We start from the raw sequence: 18,619 nt of genomic DNA, 5'->3' as shown, positions 1-18,619 counted from the left end.
GTATTACAAAGCTTGGAGTGAACTGAAGTCATCTAAGCACTTTCGTTTAAAAGCATAAATTACAGGTATTAAAAAGCTAAAGGGTGTGAATAGACATAGGGCTAGATAGTCAATATTCATCAATTTTATTTTCATTGTAAGTCTTTACTATATAATAACTCCCCAAGCCCTCGCCTGAGCTATTAGCCTCCCCTTCCTTCTCTCTCTCCTTCTGCACATCTATCTCCTGTTTTCATGCCATTTACTGCTTCTAGAATAACATAGAGATGGGAGAGAAGAGGGAGACATTATTTTCAATTCATACAATATTTTTCATTCATGAATGTCAAAGCACAATTTCTTGAAGGTTTTCTAAGATGAAAAATATTAGTATTGACTTGTGACCTTTTTGGGGGGTCTTTGGTAAATCCAAACCTCCTGCCACTACTATTCCTATTATGGGGGATGTGTGGGGAAGTTAGCAAAAGGACAGAATAAAGACTGCAATTTTGTTGCTCCTTTGTCTGGGTTTAGCTGGATAATACTTCAAATGCACACATCAGTGCTATGCCATGTAGCTTCTTACGCTCTAACGGATTATCAGTGACTCAACAATGTCAACATGATTAAGTTCATCAGCTGAGAGTAACTGTGGCTTACGTTTATGTAACACTTTAGAGCTTATGCCATGCTTTTATGTTTGTATGTTATCTCACTTGATCTGAAATAATTATCTAGAACAGGTATTACCTCCATTTTTAAAATAAGAAAATCAAAATTTGTAATAGTAAGTAAATCTGAAGTGAATTTGCCAAGATCGGACAGCTAGTTGGAGACACACTGAGTCTCAACTCAGTTTTTGTAGCTCTATATTGCATTTACCAGCAATATATTATAAAATATATATTTTAGAAATATATATTCTGAATCTGAACACTTTTAAGCAAAGTACTTACATTATTAAAGATAGCCAAGAACTCTAACCCAACCATATGGCCATTAAAGAAACTTACTAGGCCTTCTTCTTTGCAGGAGCTAAAGGAGACAGGGGATCCCCAGGTTTTCCTGGCCTCCCTGGCAGAAAAGGGGCCATGGGAGATGCTGGGCCTCGAGGGCCCACAGGCATAGAAGGATTCCCAGGGCCACCAGGTCTGCCCGGTGCAATTATCCCTGGCCGGAAAGGAAATCATGGTCCACCAGGCTTAAGAGGAAGCCCAGGTAGAGGGTTTACTTTTAAATAGCATAAAAGAACAAAAATCATGTTTGACCTCAAAAGTTTTCAACCTCCTCCTCATGTTACCTTGTTGCTTCTTCTTTCCCTGTGGTCATCTCCATTCCCCGTCTACCCATGGTTCCCACACCCAGCAACTGTCAAGACAAGGTAGCCTGTTTGAGGGATGCGTAGTCAGTAAATCAATGAGCCTGGCTGGACGCAGTGGCTCATGCCTATAACCCCAGGACTTTGGTAGGCCAAGGTGGGCGGATCACTTGAGGTCAGGAGTTCAAGACCAGCCTGGCCAACATGGTGAAACCCTGTCTCTACTAAAAAATACAAAAATTAGCCAGTCTTGGTTGGTGGTGCATGCCTGTAATCCCAGCTACTCAGGAGGCTGTGGTGGGAGAACCACTTAAACCTGGGAGGCAGAGGCTGCAGTGAGCTGAGATTGCACCACTGCACTCCAGCCTGGGCAACAGAACAAAACTGTCTCAAAAAATAATAATAATTAATTAGCCTAAAAGACAGTGATGCATTCATTCAACTCTATTTGTTGAATCCCTAGAGCTGGGCTAGGCTCTAGGGAAGCAGGCACAGACCCTGCTGTAACAGACCCTCACTGGGGAGAAGGAGATCCTGCTGGTGGGTGCCAGGTGCTTCACTGGCATCATCTCATCCTGTCTTTACCACAATCCCATCACATACCCCAGGGGAAAGAATGTTTGTGGTAATGCTAAGTAAAGGGTTTATACTTCATTAGAAACAATCACTAATTAGGTAGAACCTTCGAAGCTCCCTGGCTGGCAATACTGACAGACTTTTCATGAATTCAGGCGAGCCTGGTCCCCCTGGACCTCCAGGGAGTCACGTAACAGGCATAAAAGGAGACAAAGGGTCTATGGGCCACCCTGGGCCAAAAGGTCCACCTGGAACTGTAGGAGACATGGGACCACCAGGTCATCTGGTGAGTAAGAATAATTATTTTGACTCATTATCAATTCAATATCCACTTACTATAATTATTCTTATATTGTACATTATACCATATATTGTCGATATTGTTAACTGTATTAGTCCATTCTCATGCTGCTAACAAAGACATACCCAAGACTGGGTAATTTTTAAAGAAAAGAGGTTTAATTGACTCACAATTCTGCGTGGCTGGGGAGATCTCAAGAAACTTACAATCATGGTGGAAGGCACCTCTTCACACCACAACAGGAGACAGAATTAGTGCCAAGTGAAGGGGGTAGCCCCTTATAAAACCTTCACATCTAATGAGAACTCACTCACTATCATGAGAATGGCATGGGGGAACCATCCCCATGATTCAATTACTTCCCACTGGATCCTTCCCAGGACATGCGGGGATTATAGGAACTACAATTCAAGATGAGATTTGGGTGGGGACACAGCCAAACCATATCATTAACACTGACTTAGTGTTAATGTTAATGTTAATGTTAATGTAAAATTTACAATTTTTGATGCATCTGTGTAGTATGCCTAAGGGAACACAGTCCAAAAGTTTATGAAAATCAAAAAATCTTCAGAGTTGGAATGATTTGGCCTCTAAGAGGCCTCCAAAACTTTGGTCTGTATGGGACTCACCTCTACAGCATTCCAGACCCTTGCTTATTTAGACCCTGAACAAGTCCAGTGACGGAATCTTCAAAAAGCAGCTGGGAGTTCAGAATCCTTCTAAATGACACTGTCACTTTTTCCTCTACTTATATGCTTCTGAAGTTTTCTGCTTTCCCCTGTAAATGCCTATTTATTTTCTGCCCCCCAAATGCCTGCTAATGTTTCTAGCTAACTGCCATTTCTTTCCAATTATTTTATTCCTGGATAAATACTTGGTTCTTTCAAATTCAGTTTAACCATTTATCAGTTTTGCCTCTATACTGAATACACCCTAGTTTCTCATTATTGCCCTAAAAAATATAGCCTCTGGAGTGAATGCCTTCCAGAAGTTGGAAGTCAATACCCCAGGGAGTGGCAAAAGGACAGACGAGTCTACTGTCTGGAACGTCGTCATTTTAGGAATCAGACCTAAAATTCCACTTGGGCCACTGGGCTGATCTGCTTGTCTCCACATTGCGCTCGTAATCAACTAAAGGCCATGGGCCTTTTCCTCATGAACTGCTACTAGGTTTTCTTCATTATTTCTTGCCTAGCTTGTTGTTATTGATGTTTATTTGGGACTTAAGTGTAGAGCTTTTACATTTATCAATCTTAGACATTGTCTTATTCATTTAGGCCTGTGCGCCCAGCCTGCGATCTCTCAATTCATATTCTCTCTCTCAACACCACAGCTATCATCCCTAGCTTTCTCTTAGCAGCATATTAGACGAGCTGATCCCTCTGTCTACATCAAATCCTTGGAGACAGATGTTGAATAGATGAATGTGACTCAGGGATCATACCTGAGTGTCTACTCTGTACCAATGGACAGAAAAACAAAAAGCTACAGTCCTTTGCCCTAGAGCAGCCCACAATAAAGTGAGGGTGATAGGCACAGAGATAGGCCATTTTCCCACCGTGTGGTAGGAAGAATGCAGGAGCCTATGGGGACACAGAGGAAGGGTATTTAATCCAGACTGTAGAGGGAAGACGCTCAGGAAAGATCCCTCCCCGAGGAGACTGATGCCTGGTCTGAGTCTTGACAGATGCATAGGAGTTATCCAAGAAAATAAGAAAAGCAGGGGTATGGGTGGGGTGGAGGAAGGGAGCTTTCTGAGCAAAATGACAATGGGTGTGTGTGAGTGACAAACATGCAACTGTATTACTGGAGCTGAGGTGGGAATGAGGACACCTTGAGAGGAGTCTGGAGGGCTAAGCAGGAGTCAGGTAATGGAGGTCTGGTTTTCTAGACTAAGAAGAGGGAGGACATCACTTGCTGATCCAAGAAACACTTACAAAGCAGCTCTTTGTGACCAGAGTTCTCTCTCTACAAGCTGGAATTAATCCCTTAATGAACTGCCTTTTGATGTGGTCATTCACCAAGCTTTAAATCTATCCTTGTTCCTCTATGCAGCAGCCATTTTGGCCACAAAAACATGGTAGAGAGAGCTACCATGGCACATGGCACAGCTCTCTCTACCATGTAAATTGTCAATGTACAGAACATCTACGGTATAACTCATTTTGTCCTCTACTAACCTCATCAGTGATGCATAATGAGGTACTTTGCCATAGCTCATTGTTAGGAATCACTCTTAAGCTGTCTTGGTATTTGATTTCCAGAATCTATTTTTAAATGTTCTTTTTTTTTTTTTTTGAAAAATGACATATTTGCCCATCTTCAGTCTGTAGGTGTCTCTCATGTTCTCCATGATTCTTTGAAAGTTACCAATTTGATCCACAGTTACATCTAAAGACCTTCCAAGGACACTGGGATGTATAAAGCTTGGTTTGGAAACATGATCTTACTTAACTCCTCTGGTGATTTCATGGTCATTCATAGGCTTCTATACTTACAGTTGAAAGATAATTATTGATGGATGTCTCAACTGGCTTGGGGCCTTTAACAGCTCCCTCCTGCTGCCAGGGATAACCCTGGCAACATGCTCTTTTTCATAGTTACCTCAGCCTCAAGAGGAACAGGCAGAAATGAGAAGCCAGCAAGTCCTTGACCAGATGGTTCTGTTTTCTCTCTCTTCTTTCTTTAACAACACTTTATCCAAGCAATCAGATGGTTCCTTCTTTGGTCTTCTTGCTCCAAAGATAGCTGGTTCAAGGCCAGTTTTATTCTTGGCATTTTCACGACCTTCAAAGCCCATTATTCTCAGGTAATAGCATTATCTCAATTCATATGGACAGTATGAAAGTAGATTTAGCATACATTTTGACAAACAGCTCTCTTCAGAAGCCCTGCTCCCTCCTCCCTCCTTCTATGGCTTTGCTTCAGCATCTCCTGGCTATAAGACCAGTTCATGTGAGCCTCACAAGAAGAGAGCACCTCCTTCCCGCTTAGATTATTGCATCCTTGTCAAATATGCCTGTCAAATACTCTCTCCTGACAACCCCTGTACACTCCCATCCCTGGACATTACTTCTCCTATCATCATGGTCAAGAGTAATTTATGGCTCTGCTAGCTTAGTTAGAATGATGCTTGGGTGCTGTAACTCAACAATGGTTTTGTTGTCTTTGCAACAATTATAAATACAGATGATTATAATTTTCATTCTGGGCCAGGCATGGTAGCTCACTACTATAATCCCAGCACTTTGGGAAGCTGAGGTGGGCAGATCATTTGAGGTCAGGCGTTCGAGACCAGCTTGGCCAACATGGCGAAACCCTGTTTCTACTCAAAATACAAAAATTAGCCAGGTGTAGTGGTGCATGCCTGTAATCCCAGCTACTCAGGAGGCTGAGGCATGAGAATTACTTGAATGTGGGAGGCAGAGGTTGCAGTAAGCCAAGATCATGCCACTGCACTCCAGTCTGTATGACAAAATGAGACTCTGTCTCAAAAAAATAAAAAAAATAAGAACTCATGCTGGCAGTGCTGGGCTACTCCATTTAGGACACAGAATATCTGGTTGAATCCAATACTAAAACAACATACGCCAACATTAGAAGGTATGTTTGCTCTTGGGCTTAAGGGATGCTTTTATTTTACTTTTAAAATGATAGTCCTAAGGAAAGGTTCTAAGCGGCCAAAGGAGTTATAGCCTTGATTGAAAAAATGATGTCTGCTAACTTCAGCTTATTCTCATCCAACATAATATTATACCCTATTTGCATTTTTAAAAAACTGCTGTGAATCTAGTAATTTTAAAAGATTTGTTTTGGTTCTGCTCCCTTTTTTTGAAATATAGGGAGCACCAGGTACTCCAGGTCTTCCAGGACTCAGAGGTGATCCTGGATTCCAGGGGTTTCCGGGCGTGAAAGGTACTGTTTTTGTGTATTGCTCTTTATATGCAAATACAATAACCTCAATTTATATTTTAGGGCACACAAGTGTTTGTTGAAGTACAGACAGCTGGGGTTAGTACAAATAGGACCTCGATATGAATGACGTAGGAAGGCTCCACTATACTATTTCAAGATTCTTTAAAATAGAGTATTTCTCCAAATGAATGGCTCTCAGTAACCTTCTTTTATTTGTGTCAAAGACTGTGCTTCCAAGAGAAATCTTACCACTTTATTAGTTCATGCTGGCAGTACTGGGCTACTCCATTTAAGACACAGAATATCCAGTTGAATCCAATACTAAAACAACAATATTGCACAAAGCAAATATTCTCTATGTGCTCAAGAGAACTCCTGATGTAACTAACTCTAGGCTATGAGTAAAGCTAGAGTAATAAGCTGAGAAAGTAGATAACTATGACAACCAAGCAATATAATTCACCAGATGGTAAAACAGGTTTTAATGTGACTTTGTATCTTACCTTAAATATGAAATTGGTTTCTAAACTCAAAAATTGGACTCTTAAGGACCCTTCCCCTTCAATGTTAAAATACAAGTTCTTAATGCCTGCTTCTGGAATATATTTCTTTACAGACTCATTAAGCATGAACTACTGGGTCCCAGCGACATGCCAAAACCTACGTGAACAAAAATGAAATTGTAGCCCTTGTGACAGAACCCACAGGACAGAGCCTCCAGGCACACTTCTAGTATTTGTCCTTAGAGTCAATCATCAACCTGAAGAACTAGGAGACCCATTGATCTAAGTGGAATCACATTGTGTTTTTGTTTGTTTGTTTGTTTTTAGGAGAAAAGGGTAATCCTGGATTTCTAGGATCCATTGGACCTCCAGGACCAATTGGGCCAATGGGACCACCTGGTAAATAAATTTCCTTACTATTGATCTCAATGAAGAAAGGTAACGCATCCGTGAAGCCATCATCGTCTTCTTATGTTTATGTCAACAGGTATACGTGGAGACCCTGGCACACTTAAGATTATCTCCCTTCCAGGAAGCCCAGGGCCACCTGGCACACCTGGAGAACCAGGGATGCAGGGAGAACCTGGGCCACCAGGGCCACCTGGAAACCTAGGTGTGAGACTGGCAGCATTGACTTGGATCAGTAGGAAGTGGTTGAACCAAAATACCTGTAAACTGCTTTGGAAACAGCTGATACAACTTCACAGAAAATGTTGAACATGATAGTGGTTTTCACAGTCTTAGGATTGAGCTCATTTTACCCTTGACCAGCAAATAAAAGACCTTGGAATCTATTGAAAGCTGTCGTACATAGTATAACTTGAACAAATACACTTTAGGGCAGCATGTTTTTGTCTTTTATTTTTTATTAAGGTAAAAGTATGTCTATCTCCTCTGACAACTGTCAGTCTTGGGGATCTATTTCTAAATGATTGTCTGAATATACCTGAGTTCTGTGAATTTATACTTTTCTAACACTTTGTACAGCAAAGTATTAGAAAAAAATGATTTAGGAATCTTTTCAAAATACTGGTGTTTGGAAATTGAACTAACCCCTCTACATAAGCAGAGCATATTGTATTAGGCTTCTGAATGGAATGATTACGCCTTAAGTGTGTCTGAATCACCTGGGAGATAAAGAGATTACTTATTAGTTTGATCAATTCAGGGACATAGTGAATTCTGGAAGAACATAAATCAAAATTGCAGCACAATTTTAAACTGCTGCATTAAGTATCCTCATAGTTCATTTTTGAGAGCCTTGTTTTCTGGGAAGTGGGGCTAACAAGTTAGGTGACTAATCATCCTAGCTTGCCCAGGACTGAGGACCTTCCCAGGATGCAGGACTTTCATTCCTGAAACTGAGAAAGTCCTGGGTTAATGGGATGGTTGGTCACCTTATCTTTCATCCTATATGATAAAATGCAATGCAATGTTGGTTTTTGCCTAGGACCCTGTGGGCCAAGAGGTAAGCCAGGCAAGGATGGAAAACCAGGAACTCCTGGACCAGCTGGAGAAAAAGGCAACAAAGGTTCTAAAGGAGAGCCAGGTAAGCACCCAGCTTGTTTCCTCACTGAAGAAGTGTTATTTAGACATAAAGAGGTCTTGTTTGAGTGGGTGACTATATGAGTTATCTAGGCCTGTGAGTTTATGTTATTCAGATCAGACCAAAGGCCAAGGATCAAATGTTAATTTGGAAGATGAGAATCAAGAATTATTGGAACATACTATTTTTCCGACCTCTTAGCTGGTCAGATGGGCTCCAAACTGATGCACAGTTTAGCCTGAGGACAAATAGAACTAGTAAGTCCTATGGGTGTTCTTCTTTCAAAAAGGCCAATACCTGTTTTTAATAACTTATAGGAGTAATTAGTTAATAATTATTATTTATAGGAGTGGTACATAAGTACGTAGCTAGAAAAATATTACCTTGGTATGCATAGAAGAGCAACTTAGTATCCTTTTTTAAGAAAGCCATCTTTTAAAAATGCCATTCTTCATGGTGGCGGGTGCCTGTAATCCCAGCTACTTGGGAGGCTGAGGCAGGAGAATCGCTTGAACCTGGGAGGTGGAGGTTGCAGTGAGCTGAGATCACACCACTGCAGTCCAACCTGGGTGACAGAGTGAGTGAGACGCTGTCTCAAAAAAAAAAAAGCCATTCTTGAATAGAATTCAACAATTCATGTGTGTCATGAAAAGGGGCCTCTTACATATAGTGTTTTATTCTGAACATATGCTGTATGTGTCAGTTTGACACCTGGATCAACATCTACCTTCTGCAAACGTTTCAAAGCACTCTTCTGGAAACTACCTTGATGTCCAAATCTTCTATTTTTAGGATTGCTGACTTTGTTAAAGCAAGAAAAATTCTAAATGTGATTTCTGAATTTACTGACATATATGATGCTCAGATCTACTATATTAAAATGGTAAAGACTGTAGACTTAAATTTTTAAAAATTCAAATACGATGTTAATATTATAATACTAATTGCATAATTACATATGATTTAGTATTGCGGGTGCACAGTGGAGTACTATTAATCATTCAACTTTCCTTAATGTGTGGTTTTTGAAGTGATAAAACACTCTTATTAATAATTCTATTAATTTAAAAATTTTAATGACCAAGGCTTCAATGCCCTAAGAATGGGGCAACAGCAAGAGCAAGGGCACTGCAATACAAATTTTGTTGAGAATTAATTAGCAAGTAGACAGTTCAATGCTATCTCCATAGCATTGAACTGAATGCTATCTCCATAGCATTGGAGGATGACAAAGGGATCTAAGAATGACAAAGGGATCTAAGAGTCAAACTGCACTGGCATAAACTGACAGCCCTGGCCCCCTTCTTGGAGATACGGAAATGCCTTGGATATCACACATCTGTATAAAAGCTCACTTCCAGTTCCTGCCCTGCTCAGCTAATCACTTTCCAATTCCTGTGTAGAGATCAGGAGGCATCTTTTGTTTGGGGTCAATTATACCCCCTCTGAATGAGGGCAGGGGTTAGGAAAACAGAAAAATGTGTCTCCCCAATATATTAAAACCATGGCAACCTGGATTTTTCAAGTAAGACATCAGACTGGAGAATTTGGATGTGGCCTATTTTTAATTTCAAAAAACCACTCAAGGTCCCTGGAGGAGACAAGAGTGGGCAGAATTCAGAGAAAATTGAAAAGATATATAATATTGGGGCTTTTACAGATTTCTGTGGGAAGTCCTGACTTCTGAGTCAGGACTAAACTGTGACAATGCCTGACTCCCAGGGGCATGGATGTTTGTGGACAACAAAACTAATTCCTGTGATGATGTAGGCCCAAAGTCTAACCGGCTCTGTTTTCTCTGTGCTTCCTTAGGACCCTAAAGAACCATGGCCCAAGTCTGGTTGGGGAGGGAGTCAGTACAGTGGCTGCACAAATGGATGGGGGTGAGGAGGTGGAAACCAATGCCAATACCATAAATAATAGCGGTTCAATGAAAGAAAGGAGAAGGAAGTTCAAGAGGAATGGAAGAGAGGACAGCTCACGGGTCCTTATCTAGAACATGACAAGTGTGGATTAGCCTTGTCCAACTCCGTACTCCAAAGTATAGAAAGTCTTTCTCCACAGGGAGAAAAATGTACAGAAACCATTTACTTTGTTTTTAACTCATATAAATAAAATAAATTAACCCTTATTACAGTGTAAAAAAAAAAAAAAAGCCTTCTCTTCTTACTTTCCTAACAAACTGATCAAAACTTTCTTGAAGTTTGAACCTTTAAAAAGAGCTTTCAGTGTTTTCTGCAATTGTTTATTGTAGACAATGTTGCAATAATTTGTGAATTTATCAAAACCATAAGTAATTTATTATGATCTACTTGAATAGACTTTAAGTTGTAGATATTGGATTTTTCCCCCATCACATTGTAGGAGGATTCATTCATGTATTCATAAAAAACATACATAAGACCTACCAGATGCAGGCAGGCCACTGTGCCAGGCCTCACAGAGGAATTCAAAGATAAAGACCTGATCTCAAAAAACTCATCAGATTTTCACACAAAGATTGATAAGAAGAGGCACTGTGTGATAAACTGTTTAACATTTAATAATACTGTTTGGCCATTTTTATAAGCCACTCTTCTCCAGGATTTCTTTCAATATATGGGACTCAACATATATTTAAATTAGTACTTTGAAAAACGAGTTTAAGATTTTGTGTGTGTTGCAACATTTAGAATGTGTTTTTTGAAGGACCACCTGGATCAGATGGATTGCCAGGTTTGAAAGGAAAACGTGGAGACAGTGGATCACCTGCAACCTGGACAACAAGAGGCTTTGTCTTCACCCGACACAGTCAAACCACAGCAATCCCTTCATGTCCAGAGGGGACCGCGCCACTCTACAGTGGGTTTTCTTTTCTCTTTGTACAAGGGAATGAACGAGCCCACGGACAAGACCTCGGTAATGTCCCAGTCCCATCTGCCAGTTGTGTTGTTCCACATGCAGATTGTAAATCTTTATAGCCTAGGATGCTTCCCTCTGAAGTTAAGTGTAAACAACCTTGAGTATCTCCTGGCACTTTTTAAGAGAGCAAATAAAACAACACTGACCTAATTTTCATTCTGGAATGTAAAATGCTGGAAGGAGCCTAGCTCAGGAATGCCAGCCTAGCTCCTCCCATTCACTGCAAACAATTTGCCCCTAAAACCCCCTAAACCACCTGTCTGCATTTATCTTTTTGGTGTTTTTCCTTTTTCTTTTTCTTTCTTTTTTTTTTTTTTAGACAGGGTCTCACTTTCATCACCCAGGCTGGAGTGCAGTGGTGCAACACGGCTCACTGCAGCCTCAACATCCCAGGCACAAGCAATTCTCCCACCTCAGACTCCTGAATGGCTGGGACTACAGGCATATGCCACTATATCCAGCTAATTTTTTTGATTTTCAGTAGAGACGAGGTCTGGCTATGTTTTCAAGGTTTGTCTTAAACTCTTGAGCTCAAGTAATCCTCCCTCCTCAGCCTCCCAAAGTGCTGGGATTACAGGTGTGAGCCACCATGCCCAGCCCACCCGTTTGCTTTTTAATCTCACAAATAATAGCTTTTCTAAACCTTTATCTGGTTATTAGCTATTACGTACATATGAATAAGTGGGAATACTTTGAAGCAAAAACACTATCCCAGCTGACCTATGCTAGCCCCCATGTTCTAGATCGATTAGAAAGAGCCACAGGGGGCCGGGCGCGGGGGCTCAAGCCTGTAATCCCAGCACTTTGGGAGGCCGAGACCGGCGGATCACGAGGTCAGGGGTTCGAGACCATCCTGGTTTAGTAGAAACCCTGTCTCTACTAAAAACTTACAATAAAACTAGCTGGGTGAGGTGGCGGGCGCCTGTAGTCCCAGCTACCTGTCTCTTATACACATCTAGATGTGTATAAGAGACAGAGGCAGGAGAATGGCGTAAACCCGGGAGGCGGAGCTTGCAGTGAGCTGAGAACCGGCCACTGCACTCCAGCCTGGGCGACAGAGAGAGACTCCGTCTCAAAAAAAGAAAAAAAAAAAAAGAAAGAGCCACAGGAAGTATTAAAGGTGGGAGAAAGAAGATTTGTTTGCCTATTGGATCTTTGATTTCTATCAGTATGAAAACTTCTCAATACTACACTTTGCAGATAACTCTTGTGTTGTCTTTGTCCAGCTTTTGCTACAGGTTACGTTTTAATTAGCTTCTCTCTAGCGATGCCGAAAATAACTTTAACTTACTGAAAGTGATACTCAGTCTGATGTTTCATTAGGAACTCTGGGCAGCTGCCTGCAGCGATTTACCACAATGCCATTCTTATTCTGCAATGTCAATGATGTATGTAATTTCGCATCTCGAAATGATTATTCATACTGGCTGTCAACACCAGCTCTGATGCCAATGAACATGGCTCCCATTACTGGCAGGGCCCTTGAGCCTTATATAAGCAGGTAAAAATCCAATCCCCTAGTTTTACAATGGGACCAAGTGAATCGCTTCCCTTGTAATGGAATGTAAGGCAGCACATCACAGTGCAGAAAGTGGCAATGCTGCCATAGTCTTTGTTTCATGTTATAGATGCACTGTTTGTGAAGCTCCTGCGATCGCCATAGCCGTTCACAGCCAAACCACTAACATTCCTCCATGTCCTCACGGCTGGATTTCTCTCTGGAAAGGATTTTCGTTCATCATGGTGAGGAGAAAAGGAACAGGAGTTTTATAGTAAAGACTACCCGTAGAATGTTACATTATGCTGGGTAAAATGTGGTTCCCAGGGTCAATGCTGCCTGATGTCAGTGGGTGCAACATGCCATAGACATTTCCTTGAAAATCTATAAATACACTTTTTTTTCTTTACTTCTGGTAAATAATGGAGTATTAAAAAAAGAATTCTCAGAAGGAGATTACCTACAAATTCTCTTATGAAATTTAGGTGAATAGTAGCTGCCATTGATTGATAATGGAATCCCTCTTTTTTTATTATTTTTATCTTTTGAGACAGAGTCTCACTCTGTCACCCAGGCTGGAGTGCAGTGGAGTGATTTTGGCTCACTGCAACCTCTGCCTCCCAGGTTCAAGTGATTCTCCTGCCTCGGCCTGCTGAGTAGCTGAGATTACAGGTGTGTGCCACCAGGCCCAGCTAATTTTTGTATTTTGGGTTGTTTGTTTTGTTTTTTTAGTAGAGACAGGGTTTCACCATATTGCCCAGGCTGGTCTCAAACTCCTGACCTCCAGTGATCTACCCAACTCAGCCTCCCAAAGTGCTGGGATTACAGGCATGAGTCACTGCACCCAGCCTGGAATGCCTATTTTTTTATAAGATAACTGCTTTATATACATTCTCTGTAATTTTTATGAAAACTCTGATAGGTAATTTCTATCATCTACAGTTTTACAAACAAGAATGAAATACTTTCCCAAGGTCTTACAACTATTTAGTGGAAAAGCTAGGATCTGTACCCAGGTCTGTCTGCTCCAAAATCTGTGCCCCTTTCACATTCATACAGAGATAAAAGCAAAGAAGGACAGTCTGTTAAAGAAAAAACTGTCAGATGTAAATGCTAGTGAAGAAGTCTATGGAATGGCCATGTGTGACTGTGATGACTGTCATAGCTGCACACAGGTGGTTCTTTCTTTTTTCTTTTTCTTTTTTTCTTGAGACAGAATCTCCTTCTGTCGCCCAGGCTGGAGTGCAGGGGCGCAATCTTGGCTCACTGCAATCTCCACCTCCTGGCTCAATGCAATCTGTGCCTCCAGGGTTCAAGCAATTCTCTTGCCTCAGCCTCCTGAGTAGCTTGGACTACAGGCACACGCCACCATGCCAGCTAATTTTTGTATTTTTAGTACAGACATAGTTTCACTACGTTAGCCAGGCTGGCCTCAAACTCCTGACCTGAAGTGATCTGCCTGCCTAGGCCTCCCAAAGAGTGAGCTGGGATTACAGGCGTGAGAGCTGGGATTCCAGGCATGAGTCACTGCGCCTGGCCACATAGGTGGTTATTTCTAATCTGTAGCATCACTGATGATCATTCCTTCCCCTTCTTTACTCACAGTTGCCCATTCATTCAAAAAAAAAAAAAAAAAAAAGTAGAGAATTGAACATTTGAACCCCAGTGGACAGAGTGTTTACTCAGATTTTTTAAATTGTGGTAGTTCACAAGTGCAGGTTCTGAGGGCACCGGGCAAGCACTGGCCTCCCCCGGCTCCTGCCTGGAAGAATTCCGAGCCAGCCCGTTTCTAGAATGTCATGGAAGAGGAACGTGCAACTACTATTCAAATTCCTACAGTTTCTGGCTGGCTTCATTAAACCCAGAAAGAATGTTCAGGTAACTATTCACCATCAAGCTGAATCTGATGACTCAATTGCAGAACTGTTGAAAGTTGCCTGTGTTCTCGGGTCAAGGAGTGGCCATAATTTTGTACTACTGTGCCAATAAAGACAAAATCAGTGTTTTGTCATTACTAAACACATTTAACATTTGTATATAAATTTAGAGTAAATTACTTGATGCAATCACACTAAATGATCTCTCATCTGAATTTACTGTATTGAAAGATTTGCGAATAATGTGGATTATTTAAAGGGTGGGAGTAGTTTTTATTACATAAAAGATGATCTGTAAGTTTTCATCAAGGCTTATGTTTCTTTAATGCTGCTGAAATATGACTAAAATTATAAAATGCCACCATATATGCCTTTTCAGAAATATACTTCTTCCATAAAGATAAATAGTCCTATAATAAATTTCTTTCTTTCTTTTTTTTTTGAGACAGTCTTGCTCTGTTGCCCAGGCTGGAGTGCAGTGGCACAATCTGACGATCTGGGCTCACTGGAACCTCCACTTCCCAGGTTTAAGTGATTCTCCTGCCTCAGCCTCCTGAGTAGCTGGGATTATAGAAGGCGTATGCCATGACACCTGTCTAATTTTTGTGTTTTTAGTAGAGATGGGGTTTCACCATGTTAGCCAGGCTGGTCTCAAACTCCTGACCTCAAGTGAACCTCCCACCTCAGCCTCCCAAAGTGCTAGGATTACAGGCATGAGCCACCACGCCCGGCCCTGTAATAAATTTCAAAATAGTGACAATATTCATTAATAAAACTCAAACTCAGCAAAAATTCCCTTTTATGCATAAATCAATGAGGGGTTTTTTTTGGTTTGTTTTTATTTCAGAAAGCCTATTCCATCAACTGTGAAAGCTGGAGAATTAGAAAAAATAATAAGTCGCTGTCAGGTGTGCATGAAGAAAAGACACTAAAGCTAAAAAAGACAGCAGAACTGCTATTTTTCATCCTAAGGAACAATGACAGAGCATGCTTTTATTTAGGTATTTTTCTTTAACCAAACAATATTGCTCCATGGTGACTCAGTACAAAGTTTCAATTTGTTTCCCCACAGAACAAAGCAGTTCTTTCAAGTCAGTTCTGTGATCTGGGTCTCCAATCTGTGCTGTTTCAAAGTTCCCTGTGGCAAAGCAGCAACTATTCACAAAATAACACCAAAAGTCTATTCCACTTACATCCAAGGCACTGTCACTATGGTGATCGTATGAAGTTTGAATGCTACAAGTTATGAAATATTTGGCCCACTGGATTCCCACATTTGTCCTCCTCCTGTCTTTAAGACTCAGGGAGGCTAAATCAGTGTTTGATTGCCCCACCACCCCTTCATGAAACTTCAGACCCTGGGTAGGGGAAGAGAAGGGGGCATGTGGTATCCTGGAGCATTGTGTATAGAACTGGACTTTCAGACCTGCTGAGGACCGTAAGGCCTGATGGAACACAGAACTGAACTGAGGTTCATGGATTTTCTAGGAATGTTTCAAACATGCCCACTGCTAAGGGCAAAAGGGGGATTCCCTGATGGAACCATAATACTGTTGGAAATACTGTATGGTTTTGTTTTGTTGGTTTTTAAAGATTTTTTTGTTTATTAAATCGTTTCACTGTAGCTCTAAAATCTGCTTGTATTCAAAGCATATACAATTTTCCCCCTTAGTGAATTAGTTTTAAAAGGATATTGTTATATACATACTATGAAATATGTATAACTTTAACTTCTCTTTTACCAGCATACCCACACAAATAACAAGAATACTACTTATGAAATGTGTACTTTATCCTCATCCCATAAATGTTGGTGCATATCTTATGTAAAGGAGCAGTTCAATAATCCACGAATGAACTTAAGGCATTTGTTGGTTTATCAGACTCCGAATCTATTTTTTCATTGCTCTGAATATGTCATCACTCTAGGTTTTACAGATTTATTCCTTTGTTACTTCTCTAATTCTTCCTTTGTTTAAAAAAAAAAAAAAAAGCAACACTTTTTATGTCATATATTCTTACAAACCATATTGAAAGAGTCCATTGTTTAAAAATCTTAATGTATCAAACTGTATAATTTGGCTGCTGTATGTCTTAAAACCCACTTTTCAAGGTGTTGATACATTCCCAAGGTTACTTAATTCAACTTAACAATCATGTTATTCAGCACCAAGCATGTCCCAGACACTACTAACCTACAGAGATGCTAAGAGAAAAAAGAGACTTGTTTCTGATCTAATATCCCAGAAAAAGTAACTCATTGCTCTGTTAAGAATCTCACATATACAAGTAGCTTCCCTCCCCTCTTGTTTTTTCTTCCTTTTCACTGCTGTTATATTTCATTATGATAATTCAGCAGCCTCAAGTAAAGGTTAAAAATAAGGTCTATGCCTAGGGAAACCCAGGGCTTCTAGTTTCTCCTAGAAAAGCCAAGAGAAGATAAGGTCTGAATAATAGCAGAAAAAACAAGATCTACAAAACATTAAACTAGTGTTATACTTGATGATAACACTATTTGATGAGTCTTAGAGTCCAGACACCAAGAGACAAAGCTTTGAAGATGCTTCCTGATCTACCTAGGTGGAGTTGGTGGTGCTGATATTTAAATTCAGGCTACTGCTTCAATCTCAATTGCTTTGTAAGTGAAAAACGTGACCTAGAGGACAGCATAGACTATGGCCGTGGCTCACATGGTTTACATCCTTCACTGCTCATGTGTTTGCTGTCAAGCCATTTTTACATCTCAACTAAGATATGCAGCATTTCACTTATTTAGATTCACTTAACAAATAAATTTTTCTGCTTTAAAAATGTCCCATTATCCCAAGTGTACTATAGCGGCATATGGAGCTAGCTAATCTCTACAAACTTACCGTAGGCCAGTAGTTCTCAAAGTGCGGTCCCTGGAAGAGCAGCATCAGCATCATCTGGGAACTTGTCACAGATGCAGATTCTAGGGACCACTCCAGACCTACAGAATCTGAAACTCTTGGGGGAGGGCCCGAAATATCTATGTTTTACCAAGCCCACCACATGATTCTGATGTACTCTAAATACTGAGAAAACCTGTTCTAGACAAATACCCAAGCAACAACTCTACAGGCAGTTACCCAGTACGGCTGGCTACAGCTGCTCCATCCATGTCTCTATTTAAAGTTCAAACTCACAGGTGACTCTAAGGTCATCTACTTTTACTCATAAGTAAAAGCTCTAGACTGGTGCTAATGTCAAACCACTGGCCTCCACTCAGGCCTCCATCTTCTCATGCCCTCTTATCAGTATTTAACTTCTGAGGAAGACAAGTGATGCTAAGACCTGAAATTTCAATGAAGCCATATGAACAGCTGTTCAGTCGTACTTCTAAGACTTTACTTAGAAGTACTTCAGGACTAAGTTATAGCTCATATGCATTATTTTCCAGATAGCTTATGAGTAGCTTACACAAGTATGAAGATTTAATATTACAGATAAAATGTAAACTGTGTCTTTAAAATTGGGGCTTCAACTTTGGAATTTCACAGTGTGCTAAAATAACAGATTTCTCAGAAGTCTTTCAGCAAGATAAATATTATTAAGTAACTTATTTATGAAAGTATTAAAATAATGCTTACATTTGAATTTGATGGCTAACTTACAAAGATTTTCTATGTATCAAATGTAACTTACTGCTACTAAACTTAATTTAATATTTACTCTATAACCAAATGAAATATATTTAAAATATATTGAATATTTTATATTGTTATATCCTGACAAGATTATAATATTTTAATGTACTAATATTTCTGTAATTATATCTAAAATATTATTTTATTGTATTGCCTAAGAATAAACATTTTTTAAATTGAAACTGGTCCTTTTTTTCCAAAATGGAAATAATTTTTTTTTGGATTGTAAGAATAACAGATGTTCACTGTAAAAAGAATAGACAATACAGAAGTTATGAAGAAGAATACAAAAATGGCCATGATCTATCAGGGGAAACCCACCCCCGATATTCAACGTGGGTCCTTTTATATTTTCCCTAAGTGTCAGCTGGTCTGAGAAATAAAGCGAAAGAGTACAAAAGAGAGAAATTTTAAAGCTGGGTATCCGGAGGAGACATCACAAGTCGACAGGTTCCATGATGCCCCCTGAGCCATAAAACCAGCAAGTTTTTATTAGCAATTTTCAAAAGGCAGGGAGTGTACGAATAGGGTGTG

The 18,619-nt window shown here is 40.2% G+C and overlaps 1 protein-coding gene across 1 annotated transcript in view; it reads left to right on the top strand.

Moving 5' to 3' along the window:
* The window catches only part of COL4A3 (collagen, type IV, alpha 3 (Goodpasture antigen)), a 161,494-nt gene extending 143,230 nt beyond the window's left edge, over window positions 1-18,264 (top strand). Inside the window, exons 42-52 of the mRNA XM_011984974.1 lie at window positions 1,012-1,197; window positions 2,029-2,159; window positions 6,020-6,092; window positions 6,923-6,994; window positions 7,083-7,208; window positions 8,046-8,144; window positions 10,830-11,039; window positions 12,366-12,543; window positions 12,671-12,785; window positions 14,246-14,418; window positions 15,265-18,264. Coding sequence (XP_011840364.1) covers window positions 1,012-1,197; window positions 2,029-2,159; window positions 6,020-6,092; window positions 6,923-6,994; window positions 7,083-7,208; window positions 8,046-8,144; window positions 10,830-11,039; window positions 12,366-12,543; window positions 12,671-12,785; window positions 14,246-14,418; window positions 15,265-15,349 — 1,448 coding nt within the window. The 3' untranslated portion in view covers window positions 15,350-18,264. The remainder of the gene's footprint in view (window positions 1-1,011; window positions 1,198-2,028; window positions 2,160-6,019; window positions 6,093-6,922; window positions 6,995-7,082; window positions 7,209-8,045; window positions 8,145-10,829; window positions 11,040-12,365; window positions 12,544-12,670; window positions 12,786-14,245; window positions 14,419-15,264) is intronic.
* Window positions 18,265-18,619: the final 355 nt, after the last annotated feature.

The sequence above is a fragment of the Mandrillus leucophaeus genome, unplaced genomic scaffold (genome assembly GCF_000951045.1).
Source record: "Mandrillus leucophaeus isolate KB7577 unplaced genomic scaffold, Mleu.le_1.0 Scaffold277, whole genome shotgun sequence".
Lineage (NCBI taxonomy): Eukaryota > Metazoa > Chordata > Mammalia > Primates > Cercopithecidae > Mandrillus > Mandrillus leucophaeus.
Note: the sequence above shows the minus strand (reverse complement) of the source record. Positions and strands in the feature narration are given on the sequence as shown.